This window comes from Chelon labrosus (genome assembly GCF_963514085.1).
Source record: "Chelon labrosus genome assembly, chromosome: 10".
In the NCBI taxonomy this organism is placed as follows: Eukaryota; Metazoa; Chordata; class Actinopteri; order Mugiliformes; family Mugilidae; genus Chelon; species Chelon labrosus.
This window is the reverse complement of record NC_140360.1, coordinates 2570697-2588151: the sequence shown is the minus strand read 5'-3', so window position 1 is coordinate 2588151 and position 17455 is coordinate 2570697. Positions and strand designations below refer to the sequence as shown.

Here is a 17455-nt window from a genome sequence, read left to right as displayed (position 1 = left end):
TTATATACTGTATATGATGTGTATATACATTTTATATTTTCATGTCCTTGAGGACACAAAATAACTACAAAGAAATACAAAACTGATGCATTTTTCACACATCTTTCAGTGCGAGGTCTTGTTCCTCTTTAGGAGAGGAAGCGAAACATTATATATGATTTACAATCCTAAGACAACTAAGACAATGATAAAAAACTAATTTAAGGATCACATTATTTGCAGTGCCTCAAAATGGGGTTAGTATCCAGGTGTTCAGGCTGACAGTTTAGCAGAACTTGTCTGACTCTACTCACCTTGTCTCTTCTTGTTACTCTGGTTGTGTAGACAGGTATGGTTTAGCCAGAGCAGGGCCTTGTACTCTACATCACATTACTGACGGATCTGATGCATGGATGTAATGAATTCTGCAAACTATCTTTAGAACAGCAACTTAGAGAACGGTCAACGGTTCCAGAGAGACCAGGTCCTGAGGATCCTGAATACTGTTTACTGTTTGTGAGTTTGCACAAATTGTTGGGATCACTACACGGTCCACCAGATGTCAGTGCTGCTCGGCATAAAGAGTACATGTAAATACACAGTAGTAGTAAACTGAGGTCACCCATTTTGTTTGCCAGTCAGAAAGGCAGCGTTCAGCCAAGCGTACTGTATCAGGACATCATGTACATTCTGGGTTTACTTATTACTCATACACATCTGTACCTGTGAATACTTGTAGTCCGGCGGAACAAGGCTCAATTCTTTTTCAAAATAAGAGTCTGGTAACACGCCATTTAGATTTCATCATGAGGCTACGGCCCCGTTCAGACCTTGTATTAACACCCATCTTGGGCCATCTTTCAGTATCTGTGTTCACGCCTGGCATTAGAATACGTTTCCACATTCGTCCTCAGCCAGCACTTGAGGTCTGATCTCAGCTTCAGGCTCTGTACGCAAATAAACACAGACATCATTTGGGGCGCATAAAATATTATAACAGGAGCTGCTAATGAATCTCTACCCACCGCTGGATCAGAACCATGAACGGCTGTTTGTCATGACTTGAGGAAATGATACGTATTATGGAACAAGCTGTAAAGTCTCTCACACGTTAAATTCTTTTTTTCTGATGTTAGTTGTTTTAGAGACAAAGCTCAGATTAGAACTGAACCCTGGAAGCTTTTATCCTAAAGGTAAATAAAGACACTGGTGATTTTTTAACTCCATGCCGCTCCTAACGCATCAACACGATCACATCAGTAATGAACCACATGCTGACACGTTTCTTAATGACAGAATCCCACACTGCTTTTAATGTGACCCAGGACATACTGTGTGTGTTCACACTGCCAAAGGAAGGAGGTCACATGTGTCCCAGGCCACGTTGAGACCTCGCATTAACATCTAGACACAAGTGACCATTTTAAAGTCCGTAAGTGATGTCTGTTCATTAGTAATGAGTAGCCTTGTAGCTGTTAACTAACTAAATGAGAAATAAATCTAAAGAAGAATGAACTCATGGCATGTGGTTAATTCTTGATGTGATCATTTTGATGTATAAGGAGCTGCATAAATTAGTATTTCCTCAATCACCGGTGTCTTTATTTCCCTTTGTTACCAGAGATTACAGAGTGCATGGAAGCTTCTAAGGTTGGAGTTATAATCTGAGATTTGTGCAGGTCTAGCTGAGGTCAGGGTGGAGATCAATAAATAATAACATGTGTGGAAAAGTCACGATGCACCAAACACCAAACAGCACCGTTCATGGTTCTGAAACAGCAGTAGAGATCCATTAGAGACAGCAGCTATTAAAAAATGCTACTGCTCCCCCAAATGATTTTCATGTTTATTTGCATACAGAGATCGGATGTCAAGAGCTGGCTGAGGACGAGGACATTTGTTACTGTCAGGTCCTGACAGTCAGGCCTACATTGCACTCTTCTCTTCGTCACCACATTAACCCCGCCCACACTACTTGATTGGCCGGGGCATCATCAGTTCATAATGGAGAGACTCTTTCTGCCACTAATTATCTGTGGGCAGGAGAGTTGATCTGGCTTCTAAGGCAAGAATACTTGTTGACATTATCTGGCCTCCAACTCTAAAATCAACCATCACAACAACTAATAGGTGGTTTATGCTTCTGTGTCAATTTGACCCTAACGGCGTAGCCTGACAGGTAAATGCATTTACGCGCCATGGCAACGCAGACCTCAAAAGCTGTGATTGGTCCACTTGGTAGTAGCGTGTTTCCTCTTTGGTATTTCCAGCTGTTTCTCCATCTGCGCAATTTTCAAATTGATTGTTTTGGATCAATAAAGATGGAACACATGGAGGAAAGGTTTAACTGAGGAGGTTTGGAGATACAAACATTGGTATGACTCGTCTTTGGCAGAATTTTGTTGAAAGTGAAGCAGGAAGTAGAAACAAAAATTAACCCGACTGGCAAAAAAGACACAACGCCCACTAGTGTTTGGGTGGAGTTGTTACAGAGCGAGCCAGACTGATGAGGCACAAGTATAAATGGCTCGCGCTGGCGTAGACTCTGTACGTATGTTACGGGGTCTATGTCCCGCAGTACTCTATAAGAGCCTTAACTTCTTATTCTTTTGGAAGTTTGTACATTTTAAGTTGATGGTTGTATTAATGCAGGATAAAATTGTGGGCGAATATGTAACTTTAGTGGTGGTGCATTTAATGGTAATTAATTGGTATAATATAAGAATATGGAGCCATTCAGAGAATAAGGACAAATGTAATGTGTTGCTTCCTCCTTTTACTCTGGATTTGTCTCAATTTTCTCTGCAAAGCATCTTCAAACCCCGTAGGCTACGTACGTAGGTTACGGGGTCTATGTCCAGCAGTACTTTAAAAGAGCCTTAACTACTTCTTCTTTTGGGAGTTTGGTCATTTTAAGTTACTGGTTGTCTTACTGCAGGATAAAATTAGCAAGTATCCCTTGACAACTTTATTGGTGGTGCTTTTAATGCATTTTACTGGTGCATTCAGTAAATAAGAATATGGAGCCAGTCAGAGAATAAGAACTAATGTAATGTGTTGCTTCCTCTCATTTTTCTCTGCAAAGCATCTTCAAAACCTGCAGGCTGTGTACGTAGGTTATGTACGGTCTATGTCCTGCAGTACTTTAAAAGAGCTTTAATGCCTTCACCTTAAATAATGTCACACACACACACACTGATACAACAGAGTCATACTTGTCTATGAGTCTTTATTTGTGTTTTTCATAGAGAACATTTAAAATGGTTCATACCCCCACGATAACTGACATCACTGTTCTGTTTTATAACACTGACACAGGAACAGGGGAACATGTACACAAATACACAAACACACAATCACAAATTCGGACCATCTACAGTGTTTTACTTCCCGAACGAACAAAAAAACAAAAAAAAAGACAAAAAAATAAATAAAAAAAATAAACGGCAAAGAACAAAACATGAACAAAAACATGAGACCCCGAGGACACACAGCCAAGGCCTGTCCCACTTTACAAAACGGTGCAGTAGCAAAGGAACGGCCACATCTACAAAAGTAACAAAAATGACCATACAATCTATTGTAGTGGAAGTGCTTGTAATTTTGGAAGTTTTGTACTTTTTTAAAAGTATATCAATATCAATGCCTAGAAAATCACCAGTAAAAATAGCTCATCTCTGTAAAAATGTGCTAGCAGGACAACCCTTGGCTGTGGATTAGTAGCATTATTATTTTATTTTTTTTAATCTTCTTGTCACAAACTATTCTTTTTTTTTCCATTTTTTTTTCTTTTGAAAGCATTTTCAACTTCGTCTTCAATACAATACAACAATAACACTGTTTTTCCTCTTAATACAAATATGTACAGAGACTTCCACTGGTTTCAAAATAATGCCCTGCACGACTGATGCATTATCTAGGGATGAATTCGTGTTCGTCAGATATTCCTTCACAGAAAACTGTCCGTGCAGTTTGGTACCTGAATCGACAGAATGAGATCACAGTTTCTTTAGCCTACAACGGAAAAAAAAAAGAAAGAAAGAAATAAAAAAAATAAATGAAAAGCTTGTCGTCTTGTGTCGTCTCTGTCACAGAATGACCTCTGCCGGCGTGGAAAAGACACGTTTATATTACAGCCCCGCCCCACCCCAAAAAAGTAAGACATCTAGATCCAGACCAAATGTTTTCAGGAGTATTTGAACCAGGTGTAAACATACCCTATGTTGAAAAAATGAGTGGAGCGAGAAAGGCACACATGATAAGACCACACAGCTTGGAACTACAGCGAGGGGTGGGCAGGGGGGTCGGGGTTGGGAGGGGTGAGGTGAAAGGGATCGGAGGCCGGGGGGGGTCTTTTGGTTTTGCTCAGCTTGATGAAAAAGTGCCACTCAGCTTGACATTTCTTTCTCGTCAGGCGTTTTCCTCGTGGTGTATGTATGTACTTATATATATGTGTGTGTGTGTGTGTGTGCGTGACCCTGCTCTTGGCAGGCAAAACCCACACCCACACCCACACCCGGGACCCCCAACCCACCCCCAAAAAAATTGTAAAAAAAAAAAAAAACCCACACAGCTGCAGACTTGTTTCCCTGAAAGTTTCATCACGTTAAATTCTTTCTTTCTTATCTTTTCTCTTTTATCCCAGGTGCTTTGGGAAGCTGAGCCCTGACCAGTTTGTTGCTCCGTCGCTATTTTAGACCAGAACTCCTGACTCCATCACTCGGTGCTTTTATGGAAATAAGAAAACATAACAGTGCGTAGGCGCAGAACCAACCGTAGGATGCGTTGGCTTTCTTTCTTTCTTTTTTTTTTGTCTTTTAGTAAACGCTACGCCTTCATGGCCTCAGTGTTATTCATTTACATACCTCAGCAGACGATGTTTATCAAGCAGTTTAAAAGGGGTCATGCCATATCAAATAAGTTAGGAGAATATTCACAGTCTTAACACTCTCGGGCAGAATTCTCGTGCATTTTCAAGAGGAAGAATACACTTATTTTGTTAACCAAATGCATCCAAAGCTATCTTTCCTGAGGAAAGGTTACACAGGACATGAAGAGCACGGGGGAGTGGAGTAGTGGAGGGTTGGGGAGGATGGCGGGGAGGATGGGGGGAGGATGGGGGGGGGGTTGGTTTAAGAGTCGTAAAAAGCTTTGACATTCTTCTGAGTGGCGGACACGTGTTTATGCAACAAACGCCTCCTCCTAAAACAAAAAGGGGAGATCTGTGTAGCCCGGCGAAGAATCAATTTCCCACTCCCACGCGCTCATCTCGTTTCACACGCTGCCTCCGTGCAGCCGCTGCTATCGCCTCTAGCCTCAGCTGACTGGCTGACCTGCGCCACCGCTCCGTTCCGCTTTAACAGCTCCCTCCCGGTCACCTGAGAACCCAACTCGGCTTCCTGTCAATCTCTTTTGGTTTTGCAGAAGAAGAAGAAGAAGAAAAGAGCCTCTTCCTTCCTTCCTTCCTTCCTTCCTTCCTTCCTTCCATCTATCCTTCCTGCTTTTTAATACAATTCCACCCCCTGACTCAGTCAAACAGATGTCTCCATCTAAAGTACCGGTTATTTTCTACGTGAACACAAACAAACAGACAACTACGCTCCAAACCCCCCCCCAACACAAACACACTCGATCTACCGGGGCTCGAGACTCAAATGCTGGCATTTTCAAACTGTTATTCAGAAAGTGCACAAAGGAGTTTCATTCTACATTGGCTTAAAGCACATTTACAACATGCCTTTGACATCAGAGTTACACAAAAGGGCATCGTACTGTACACACCACAGCAGACTCAAAGGCAGGTCACACCAAAAGTCTCCCGTTTGCTCGGGTGCCACAACGTCGTCGGGAGCTCACAGCGAGCAGGCCGGTACTAGTGAGAACACAAGAGCTGCACAATGTCGCTAAACGCCGTGTGCAGAACATTATTCAGAGGCATCATCATCATCATCATCATCATCCTTTTATTTATTTTTTCTGCTTTTTTTTTTTTAAGTTTTTTTTTAAGTTTAGTTTGAAACTATACATGAACTCACGTGACACTTAGGAACAAAGAGCCAACCATCTAGTTTCAAATTGACATTTCTCAGATTCAGTAGTACGACATACAGTAGAAGGTTTATTTTTTTGTTGTTTTTTTTTGTTTGTTTTTTTTAGTTGGGACATTTCTGGACGGACAAGGGAAGCAAATAACAAAAAAAAAAAACTAAGCGAACACTTCCAAAGTATGGTACCGCGTCGTCGACGATGCCGCCTACTTTTTGCGTTCGAGCTCGACCGGATGTTTTAAAGCCACAGTTGAGCAGGTCGTGGTGATGTTTGATATTAAATAAGGTGTAACTGCCTCCTACCGGTAACGCTCCTTAACATCTCCTCTAAACAGCCAGTGGTAATTTGATAAGGTAATACAAGAAGAAGAAGAAGAAGAAGAGCAAGTCAACAATTACACTGGAAAAATATATGTATGTTTATATTCATATATATAGCATCTTTAAAATCTATTTATACAGAATGTATATATAGTGTACGTATGGCCATCTTGGCAGAGAAATAAAGGCATCTGAAACAATCACCGCTCTCTCTCCCTCCCTCGATGCCGTGGCCTCTCTCGGACCAGACATACGTGTTACATTGCAGAAAATGCGAAGAATCAGGAAAGAAAGTGAGTTCTCTTCTTCTGGTTGTTTCTTTTTTTCTGTTGTTGTTGTTTTTTGTTGTCAGTGGCACTTTGTGCATCAAAAAAATTAAAATCTAGAGTAAGGCTACAAGGGTGTGTGTGTGTGTGTGTTTATCTGATAGACGTTTGTCCAAGGAGGCCTTCCTACGGTGTCCTCGAGGAGTTGGATATGTCACCATGAGTCCAGACTAACACACTGCTGGATTAGAGCTCTACACGTGTACCGATGGACTGACGACGACGAGTTAAGTGTTAAGCAGCCATGGTACGTCACAGAGGTTGGTTTCTTTTTTTTTTTGTATTTTTGGGTGAGCCAGTGCTGGCCGCTACAAAGCGCTTGGGAGAGGTAACGTTTCTGAACTATTCCGAACTTTATCCGACGTTTTTTTTTCCACCTGACAAAAGCAAACAGACCACAGACGGTGATTTTTGCTTTCGCTGTTATTATTATTTTTTTTTTTTTTACAATCAGCTGCTGGTACGTCTACGCCCCAAATCAAACAGTGTTTAGCATTGATTCCGTTTTCTTTATTTAAATATTAGCAGTGGATCGTTAAGACTACTCAGACTCAACCGTCACATCACGCACATAAATAACAAAATAAATATACAGCCATTATCAGTCGATTTCTTTCATATTAAATAAATAATAAATACATTTCTTTTTGTCATTTTTGTTTCGTCACCCTCTCAGCAGTGGTTGCTATTATTATTATTATTATTATTATTAATATTAATAATTTTTTTGATGTAACAGTAACATAAAGAAGACAAAGAGAGGGGCGGAAAACATGAAAAAACACAAAAAAAATAAAAATAAAAAAGAATAAAAAAAAGAATAAAACATTTTTTTTTTTTGCTGAAAAATTATCAAAAAAATTTCCGTCTGTTATAAAACATCTGCACTTAAAAACGCTTTTTAAAAAGTACTCCAAAACAAAATATGCCTCGTCAGTTCTATCTATATAGGTTCTTAAAATATTTGCAAATCGCTTCTTGACCACGACGGTCAGTAAAGACGCTTTGTTGGTTTCTCAGTGTGTGTGTGTGTGTGTGTGTGTGTGTGTGTGTCTTACAAAACAAAGTTAACAATAAATAGATTGCTTCAAATAAATAAACCTCAATAACATAAATGGCAATAAGTTACAATTTAAAAGTTTACAAGTTTAAATAATTCATATATAACAATAATTATCGTACCACAAAACTATTCATTGAAATGAAGTGCAATTCCTATATTATCATAAATACTATTGATATGACTAACTGAATTTGAAACGTGTGCACGCTAGTACTATTATCACTTCTGTTAAATAAAAAAATAAATTACAAAAAAACAAAAACAAATCGAAGGGTTAATCTGCTGCTGCTTTTTCGTCGGCTGCTCCCGGATCGGCCTCGTGACTCTTTGCTTTTTCCGTTTTCCTCACACACATTCGGTTTTAGTGCATGCTTCATATTGCTGGGGTGTTTGTGTGTGTGGACGAGAGAGCGTCTCGGAGCTGGTGAATGCACGGTGCGTGCCACAGTGAATGCTACGGGACAGGCGACAAGAGTTTCCTCATCCAGCTTTATGCTCTCGCGGTTTGTTTGTTTGTTTTTTTTTCCCGCCATCGATCGATCGTCGTCCTCCGATCGAGGCGCGCGTAATCGGGTGAAACCCTCTCCGATAAAAAAAACAATAAAAAATAAACGGTTAAGGACACAGAAGAGACAACAGGTAAACATACAGCCTACGAAAACCCCCAGACACAGGTTCTAGTAACTAGTTTTCTTCTCCTCCGTCATCCGTTCTGACCCAAGGATCTGCTCCTTGCGTTCGTATCCCAGCAGCAGCATGGTGTGGATTTTGGTCCGCGTCACTTTTCTTCAGCAGAGTGCTCCCTGGGTTGTTTTTTTTTTTTTTTTTAAGTTGCCATTTATTTAAATAACCTGAATTCCCTTTTTTTGTTTTTGAATCACACTTCAATATATTAGAGTAGAGTATTTCGACATCCCTCCATCATCCCTCCGTCATCTCCACCTCCGTCACACATTCTGCTCTTCAGGACAGTTTGGGTTTCTCTCTCTCTCTCTCTCTCTCTCTCTCTGTCTCGCTTGCTTGGTGTCTGAGCGTCAGACTTTGATGCCCTTCACGGCTTTGTTGATGCTCTCCAGCAGGGCCTTGTTCTCGGGGCTCTGGAAGCAGTCCTTGTTGGTGTACATGTCGGTCAAGGTGCTCACGTAGCTGTCGAAGTTCTGCTCGGTGATCGGCTCCTGCTGTGGTGCAAACAATAACCAATCTCAACTGAGAGGAGCAGCAAAATAAAAATAAAACAAATGAGGGGAGGCTGTGCTACAGGTTCTCAGTCATCCAGGTCACGGTGGATCCAGAAACACTAAAGAAAGACACCTGGACATGTAGAGACGTTTCATCCAAGTACCTTCTGAAGTCCAGGTGTCTTTCTTTAGCTGCGCTCTCAAACAAATCTGTTTAAGCTACGGTCACATGCAGGCGAACACTCACCATGTGCGGCAGGCGGATGTTGGCCAGGCTGCGGATCAGGGCGCGGCTCAGACCCGACAGCTCCATGAACAGGGCCTCGTTCTGCTCCTCGATCATCTTGTTCTCGTGCTCGATGGTCTTCAGGTTCTTCTCCATGGAGGAGATCTGCAACGACACAGCGGCGAGGTTTCAACGGCGGCATCGCTCTAGGCGTGAACTCAAACTACGACTGAAAACTACATTACCCAGGGGGCACTTTTGTTCTTGAGACTTCCTTGGTCAAAGTCATGACTGAGTTGCATGATGACATACAGTACACATAGGTTCTTTTAAGGTTAGGTCCTAGCTAACCATCTCTTAGCTATGCTGCTACAGGCCTAGGCTGCTGGGGGGTGATGCCCTGAGCACCTGTCCTCTAATTTCTCATCTCATTTCTTCTCTCTTAAGCTTGTTACATACTTCATGAGAAGCAAGAAATTTGTTCTCGCTCCTAAGGCTTCGAGAACAAGAACAAAGTTCATTCTGGTCAGGTCATTTATACTTCACGAGAAGAACTCAAACAGGGAAGTCCTCTTAGGCCCCTCCCACTGCAGCATTGGCCACACACGCTAAGCATTGTGGGATTTTCTTATTACTTTGGGATGTCCGCCAGTCGTTATGACGACCGTGTCTGTCGGATCACGCCGTTCATTCATGCCGATCTCCACCCAGATTAGAGAGATTAGAGGTCACACTGAGAGTATTAGCATCTGGGAGCTTACCGAGTGGCCGCTAGCGTTTCCAGTTTTCCGCATTAACCACGCCCACTTCCAATTTCTGACCAATCACAAAATAGTTGCCGGACACAACACGAGAAAAAAAGGTTCTGTTGAGGTGTCGAGAACAAGCCGCAAGAACAAGATGACGTCAATTTGTTCGGAGTATGCAACAGACTTTAGCGTTTAGCGCACTGGGTTCCATAAAGTGTCTTGAGACTATTTGAACACTGACGCGAAATAAATAAAATAACTACACTGAATTTATGTCGTTAAAACTCAGCATGGTCTTCTATTATATTTAATTTATTGTAGAAATTCAGAATGTGATACGTAGTCTGATTATTTACCCAAACAGGTGAATGAGAGGAGAACCAGTGCTTATTTATTTATTTATTTAAAGCACTGCTGTCATCATCATCATCATCAGTGGATGACTAAGGTGTATGCAAACCCAGCAGCTCCACTCTCAGACTGCAGCTCTTCTAATGTTAATGCATTTAGTACTGAAGTGAACTTTCATGCAAAAACATAAATGCACATCTACTGCCACATACATGTGGAGCATTATATCTGTAATAGTGTACATGCTGGTATAATTATTTAGTATAATGTATTTATCTATTAACAGATCTGTGCTCTAGCTTGGACGATTTCTCCTCAGGTTTTTATTCAGATTACGATCAGGAAAACAAAACATTCCAGCACCAACACTGACTGACAGCCCCCCAGTTAATTCACACCAGACTAATTAAGGCCAGCACGAAGAGCTGCGTCAAGACTCCTGAGTGCAGCGTACATCAAGTGCTCCTTAATCGACTCAGGTGGCAGAGCTGAGGACTTTAATTCTCACGTAGGATTTCCGTTTCGGTCCAGCGGGACGCAACGTGACGTACGTCAATAAAACAACAACAGCAGCAGCGACGACACGTACCTGAGTCTGCAGGTTGACCATGTCGGCCTCCATCTCGTTGTTGGATTCGTTGAGGTCGTTAATCTCTCTGTTGAGCTGCTTGATGTCCTCGTCGTTGTCCAAAACTAGAAGGAGAAGGCAGGTACGTGTGAGCGGGGAAGCAGAACAGAGAACAGACGTTTGAGTTTTGTCTTTTAACGTCCCTCGACCCTCTTACCGTCGCTGGCTCTGAACTTGGTGCTCAGGTACTCTTCCGTGGGGAACTTGGCCTTCTTCTTGGCGTACAAGGCTCTGGGGCATCCTGAGAGGCTGGGGACACAAGTGACACACAGGGAGGGGAGGGTCAATGCACTGTTCTTAATGTCTGCAGCCTGAGCTTTTTAGATTTGACACTATGGGACATGTGAAAACATCCCATTTGAAACCGAATGAGGAAACAAGAATGAGCTATCCTTGCAACCTGATTGAATCATTTTGGGAGTATACTTTCTGGCAGAGAATTTGATTAAACTGATATCAAATCACCCTGTTTGTGAGAAAAAGACAGGAAACAGCCAGTGTTGTAGGAAAAACTATAAAGAAATACAGCGTGACAGTTTTAAAGGTACAGGGAAGAGATGAAGAGATTGTGTTTTGCATAATCAGACTAATGCAGAGATCAAAAAGAATCAAAGGAACACGAGAATGTGTGAAACTCTAGAAATAATGTTTTATTGTTGGTGTAACTGTGAGGCAGAACGTGGCCTCCGTAGACCCGTAGTGGTAGGAAGTCAGGAGAGAATTAAAAGGTGGTCAGGGTGCACATACGGCACGGGTCTAAAAATCCACTAATGCATTTGAAAAAGGTTATAAAGTAGATGGAGAATAGAGAGAAAGACCAAGCAGCTTCTCATTAGCTGTCTCCCAGGAGCAGATCGAGAAGAATCGCAAATTGTCTGCTTGTTAACTCTGCTCATTTTTATTTTTTTAAATCACTGTTATGCATGTGTTTTTTATTTAATTCCACGTTTACATGAACTGGCTGAAAGGACGACTTTGAACTCGTCTGAAATCTTACTGGGACAAGATTAATTACAACTAGATGATCTCAAACGATCATAAAGGGGTCCGTGCCGTGGCGAAGTCGTCCCCGAGCGGGACGCAGAAGCATAAGTCACCAGTGGCGCCCCCTATAGACTGTGAGATATAAACATGTAGTCGTTGTGGCGCCCCCTAGAGCCCCGAATTTCACAAAACAGGCATATTATAATGACGGTTGCTAAGTTTCATAAGGATTGGGTGAATACTTTGAAATGTTTGATATCGAAATGTTGCTTGTGTAGCGCCCCCTAGAGACCAAGGGTCATAAAATTTGGGGTGCTTGTACAGAATCATATTATTATCAATGATATGAAGTTTGATTAAGTTTGGGTATATACTTCACAAAATATTAGCTTTGGAGTACACGGTTCTCCAGATATGAGGCAAAACGTTAATTGGCTTATTATAGCGCCACCTAGCTGCAGGCATGTGTATTGACACCTTGGTAAAGTGACATGCTAGGACTTCTACCAAGTTACTGGGTTTGATGCCTCTCGCCCATTGCAGTTTGCCCTGGATAGACACTTTAGCTACGCAGAAAAAGATAAATCAGAAGAAGAAGAAGAACAATCGCAAAATCCTGCAACTTTGTTTGCATGGAACCCTAATAAATGAATTCTACAAATTTGAATATTACACTTGCCAACATCTCTGCAAAACTAATTAACATATGAGCTGCTTGTTATACTTTTGGATGGATGAGCCACGGAGGCTATTTTCCTATAGCCTACCTATCTCTAAACTCACTCAAGGACAGAAAGACAGACAACCATTCATGCCCATGCATACCTAGGGCCAAACATGTCTTTGGACTATGGGAGGAAGCTGGAGCACCCAGAGGAAACCCACGGCACAAAGCGAACACGCAAACTCTGCACAGCGATGCTAACCACTACACCACCGTGTCTCCACATATTTTCATAAAATCACCTGCGGTGTGTGAGGAAGCTTCCGTTGGCGTGTCCGGAGCCGTCACAACCTGGGGTGGGGCAGGTCGGCCCCTCTGTCTTGAAGGCCTTCCAGTTGAAGGGCGTCCCGTTCAGGAGGCCCTCCTTTTGTCTGCGGGCCGCCAGCGGACACCCGTAGGCGCTGCGGTGCGTGGCGTACTTGCCGCTGATGTGGCCCAGGCTGTCGCAGCCCGGCACCGGACATCTGCAGGGGGGGGGGGGAAGACGAGAGAAAGAGGCGCTCCGGTGAGACAAGTAGATTCAAAAACAGAAACGGTAGAGAAAGTTGAACTTATTAAAATAGAAATGTAAAGGTACACTTTCTCTACTGGGCCAAATTCATGTAGATCAGAGTTTTTACATCATGTTTTTAAATACAATCAGTAACAAGAGCTGCTAAGGTTTAGCACATGCCGTTTTCAACATGCTGCTATTGATTTGTGTGCAAATGCAATATGAAGCCCATGTATTTCTTATGTACTGACAATGCACTCTGCAATATGAACTACATTCAGAATCAGTATCTGCAGTAAGTGTATTTCCCAACATCAGTAAGGGCCTTAGTCTTTGACTCAATTACGGGGTCAGGAAGTCACTACCTCTGCATATGATTCACAGTGACCTTCCTCTCTGTCTTTCTCTCTCTATCTCTCTTTCTTTCTTTCTTTCTTTTATTGCATTTTACTTTTACCGTCAGTCACGCTAAAAGCAGACATTATGGCTTTCTGAGCGGTACGAACTTTAAAAGCTCGGAGTCCTCCTGGTTGTCCTTGGTAGGAGTTTTAATTCCACTTTTCTTGGCACGCGGGCACCCAGAGAGACTGAAAACAGAAAGTATGGAGTTGATAACATAGGGTTGGCAAAAAAAGGTCTGGTGAAGTGAATGCTTCATAAAGAAGGGAGAGAACATTATCAGGAAGAAGAATACGATTTAACTTTTAACAAATCAACTAAAAAAATAAAATAAAAAAACGCCTGGTTACGGTCGAAGAAAGCAGGATCATGGAAAGGTGTGGACATGTGTGAGTATGTGGTTCCCTGTCTAATTCTACTGTGAGCTGTCGCTAGGCCTCTCTGACTGACTGTGTGTCTGTGTGTGAGTGTGTGAGTGTGTGTCTGTGTGTGTGCACAGTCTTTGTGCATCTGTGTGTTGTTACCTTCTGTGAGAGGCGTAGTTTCCTGTGATGTGACCCGAGCCGTCACATCCTGGGGTGGGACATCTAGAAAAGAGAGCAGAGCCGCAGAGTTTAATATCCAGCAGAAAGAAATAACACCGGGGACGGCGTGAAAATGATTTATGCAATGAGAGAAATGGTTGTTTCTTTATTTTAAGTCACTATTAAGCGTATAGTTTTTAAAATCTAGTCTAGTTTCTAGCTAATAGCAATGCATACTACAGAAATACAGGGTCATTTCGCATCTGCATGAGGTGATTGAAATGAAAGGCAGCGTAGAACGAGCTAGGTGCAGGAAAAAAAAACACCATGACAGATGCAGCAGCAGCAGCAGAGGCAGCAGCCGGCAACAAAAGATGAGTTAACGTCAGCAGAATGAAGCATTGTGGGACTGGACGGTGTCAGTAGCGGTGCAGCTTAAGTGGCAGTGAAAAAGGCAATGAAGGTGTAGAGCAGACATACTTGAGTTCAGGGGTGTGGGCCGCCATGAGGGACCGAAGGCTCTTATCAGCGAGAGGACACCCAGACAGACTGAGAGAAAAAAAAAAGAGAGACAGAGAGAGAGAGGGGAAGGAGAAAGAGCGAAGGACGGGCGGAGGAAGAGGAGGACGGAGGGGGGGACGAGGAAAGCGAGGGGGATTGAAAAGGAGAGGGGAGAAAGACGTGAGTGAAGGGAAATCAAGAATGCAAGGCATACCAAGGTCATTTAGAAAGAAGAGGACAGACAGCAAGAAGTAAATTACTGATGCATATCAAAGTCAATGACCGCCTTTGCTTTCCCGGGCTCGCGCTACATTATTGCCTCTGGCATGTCAGGATCAAATAAAATATTTGAATTAGTCTTGGTACGCCTGCTTGGACTCAGGCTCAGAGAGAGAGAGAGCAGCAGAAGAAGAGTCTGCACGTACGTAAGAGTTTATAGACGGAGCACTGGCACGCCGGAGCGGTTACAGAACTCTGAGCGGGGCATACCTGCGATGGGACGCATAGTTTCCTGTGATGTGGCCACTGCCGTCACAGCCAGGTGTGGGGCACCTGCAGAGGTGGGGAGGAGACACATGAGTGTTTCTGCACATGCAAATTGATAGGGAGGTTAATTTGCATTATAATTGTAGGTATAAAAGTGCTTAGTTTCTTGTTCATACGGATGTTTATGGTTAAAATGCAATGCAATAAACCAAGTAAGGGCTGCAGAGGCACAACTTGCAAAAACTTTGTGTTACCATGCTGTGAAGCTAAAGATTAAACCATAAGGAGGTTAGCATGCTGTTAGCATGCCGTTAGCATGGCTGCAGCCTCTCCGTCCTGTCACTTACGAGAGCAGCTCCTTCTTGCTGTCCTTGGGCTGGAACTTGACCTTGAAGCTCGGGGTTGTGACCTCTCCCGGGTACTTCCTGTCGTCCACGCCGTCCTGCATCATGTCACAGTCCTCTGGGTCGGATGAGACGTACGACTGGCCGGTGTGCTCCATCTGAAAGGCAGTTAATGAGCCGTTAATTCCACACTGCAGTCCTCTCTTTCCTCTAGCTAAACATTCGCTGTGCGGGCCGACACATTTGAGGTCTTTCTTGAACAGCAATACTTTTCATATTTTTACACAAGCAAAAAAAAAAAAAAAAAAAAAAACTTTTCAAAACACCAATGTGCACCCAATCTCTCCTTTATTCTCTCCAAGACAAGTGATGTTTCCGAATGCAGAATGTCCTCATAAAAAATTAACATTCACGGCCCTTTATATTTCTTTTGAAAAAGTTCAAAGCAGTGAGAATTAGCATATGCCAAATCCGGGATGGTGCAATGCACCTGACACACCACCTCTGTTACACAGAGCGGTGTTTTAACTGTACAGTAACTCTCACATTTCAGTGAAATAAATTAATAATGAGGAAAAGGAGGCAGGAAGTAAGGGAATGGAATTAGACAAAGACAAAGTGATGAAAACAAGAGTTGTTTCACTGAAAAGGCTCAGGGGGAAGTTTCCCGTGTTGTTATTTGTGCTGCAGTTTCTCCGCTGAGACTAATATCGTGAGACGCTCCGAGTCCTGATCCCACCGTACTGACCTCGTCCATTTCCTCCTCTCTTTGGCGGTTGGGTTTGGTGTAGTCCAGCGGCCCCTCCCAGTCCTCCTGCTTGTAGCTGTGGACGTTCGGCGACGTCATCCCGCTCCCGCCGTGATGGAGCGAGGATGAGGAGGAGGAAGGGTCTGGGGACCGGACCCCGGGGCTGGTGCCGGACAGGCTGCCCTCTCGTTTGATGGGCTTCTTCATGCTCAGGTCCAGGGTGCCGTTCTCGTCCACCTCTATGTCCATTTCCTGGAGGGAAAGCATTCATCATCATCATCATCATCATCATGTAAAAAGTTTATTTTTGAACTCCACAGCTACAAAGCGTGATAGTTCCTCTTTAATTTAATCGTGGAAATTTGCATTTCAGAACACAAAGATACCAACATTAATGACATTCTTGCTATTCTCACTCCAGTCAGACTAGTTTCTCTTCTTTCTTGGCTGCGTAGTTAGTGTGTGTAGCCTTGTTATGGCTAGTTCTTGTATCCACATAGTGTTGAATTCATTTTATTTTATTTCTTGACAGTCCCAGATGTTTTTCATTAGCTTACAGGCGCTTGCTGGGACAATCCAGCTAAACCTGAGTCATTCCTGGGTCTGCTAGCTTAAGCGGTGACTCGTGAGGGGGTTGAGAACACGGACAACTCCTTAAATAAAAATTAAAAACTAATAGCTCACAATAATATGAGTTGAGTTTTAAGAACTAAGCAAAGTGTGTCACACATTTTCCAGGCTTTTATGCAGAATTTTCTGCATAAAAATGACTCAGATTATCACAAAGAGAACCCAATCAAAATAATAAAACAGAAATATTACATTTGTGCATTAAAATTAATCATTTGTTCATCATTTTTGATTTGTCAGCGAAGCCTTGTTTCCAGTATCTGCTGTGACCTCCTTGTGCAGCAGTTACCGGCAACTAAATATTTCCAGTAACTGCCGAACAGCGGCTCAGAGAAAACTTCTTCCTTCAGGTCCTTCCACAACATTTCTACTGGATTAAGGTCAGGACTTTGACTTGGCCGTTCCTAAACATCCATCTTGTTCTTCTTTAACCGTTCTTTTGTAGAACCACTTGTGTTCTTGGTTCTCGTTTTCTTGCTGCATGACCCAGTTTCTCTTCCGGCTCATGGACAGATGTCCTGACATTTTTATTTTTTAGTTTTTTCCCTGTCCTGTTCGGTCAAACGTTTTTCTGAGCGCTACACGACCCTCATCGCTTAAGAATATTAGTCATCTTATCTAATGTACTCAGGAGCCAACGGCAATAACACCGCGTTTCATCTCCCCGAGCTTTCTTACAGTGTTGGCAGACGAACAGAAACAGAAGAGGGGAGGGGGGGTGGTGGTGGTGGTGAGATGAGCCATGTTTTCAGCT

General features: G+C 42.8%; 1 protein-coding gene across 1 annotated transcript in view; it reads right to left on the bottom strand.

Moving 5' to 3' along the window:
• Positions 1-8738: 8738 nt before the first annotated feature.
• Positions 8739-17455, bottom strand: part of myt1b (myelin transcription factor 1b) — a 112119-nt gene continuing 103402 nt past the window's right edge. Inside the window, exons 13-23 of the mRNA XM_084553807.1 lie at positions 16072-16323; positions 15327-15481; positions 14983-15045; positions 14473-14541; positions 13993-14055; positions 13576-13656; positions 12819-13040; positions 11026-11117; positions 10830-10933; positions 9162-9305; positions 8739-8914 (exon numbers count right to left, since the gene is read on the bottom strand). Coding sequence (XP_084409933.1) covers positions 8771-8914; positions 9162-9305; positions 10830-10933; positions 11026-11117; positions 12819-13040; positions 13576-13656; positions 13993-14055; positions 14473-14541; positions 14983-15045; positions 15327-15481; positions 16072-16323 — 1389 coding nt within the window. The 3' untranslated portion in view covers positions 8739-8770. The remainder of the gene's footprint in view (positions 8915-9161; positions 9306-10829; positions 10934-11025; positions 11118-12818; positions 13041-13575; positions 13657-13992; positions 14056-14472; positions 14542-14982; positions 15046-15326; positions 15482-16071; positions 16324-17455) is intronic.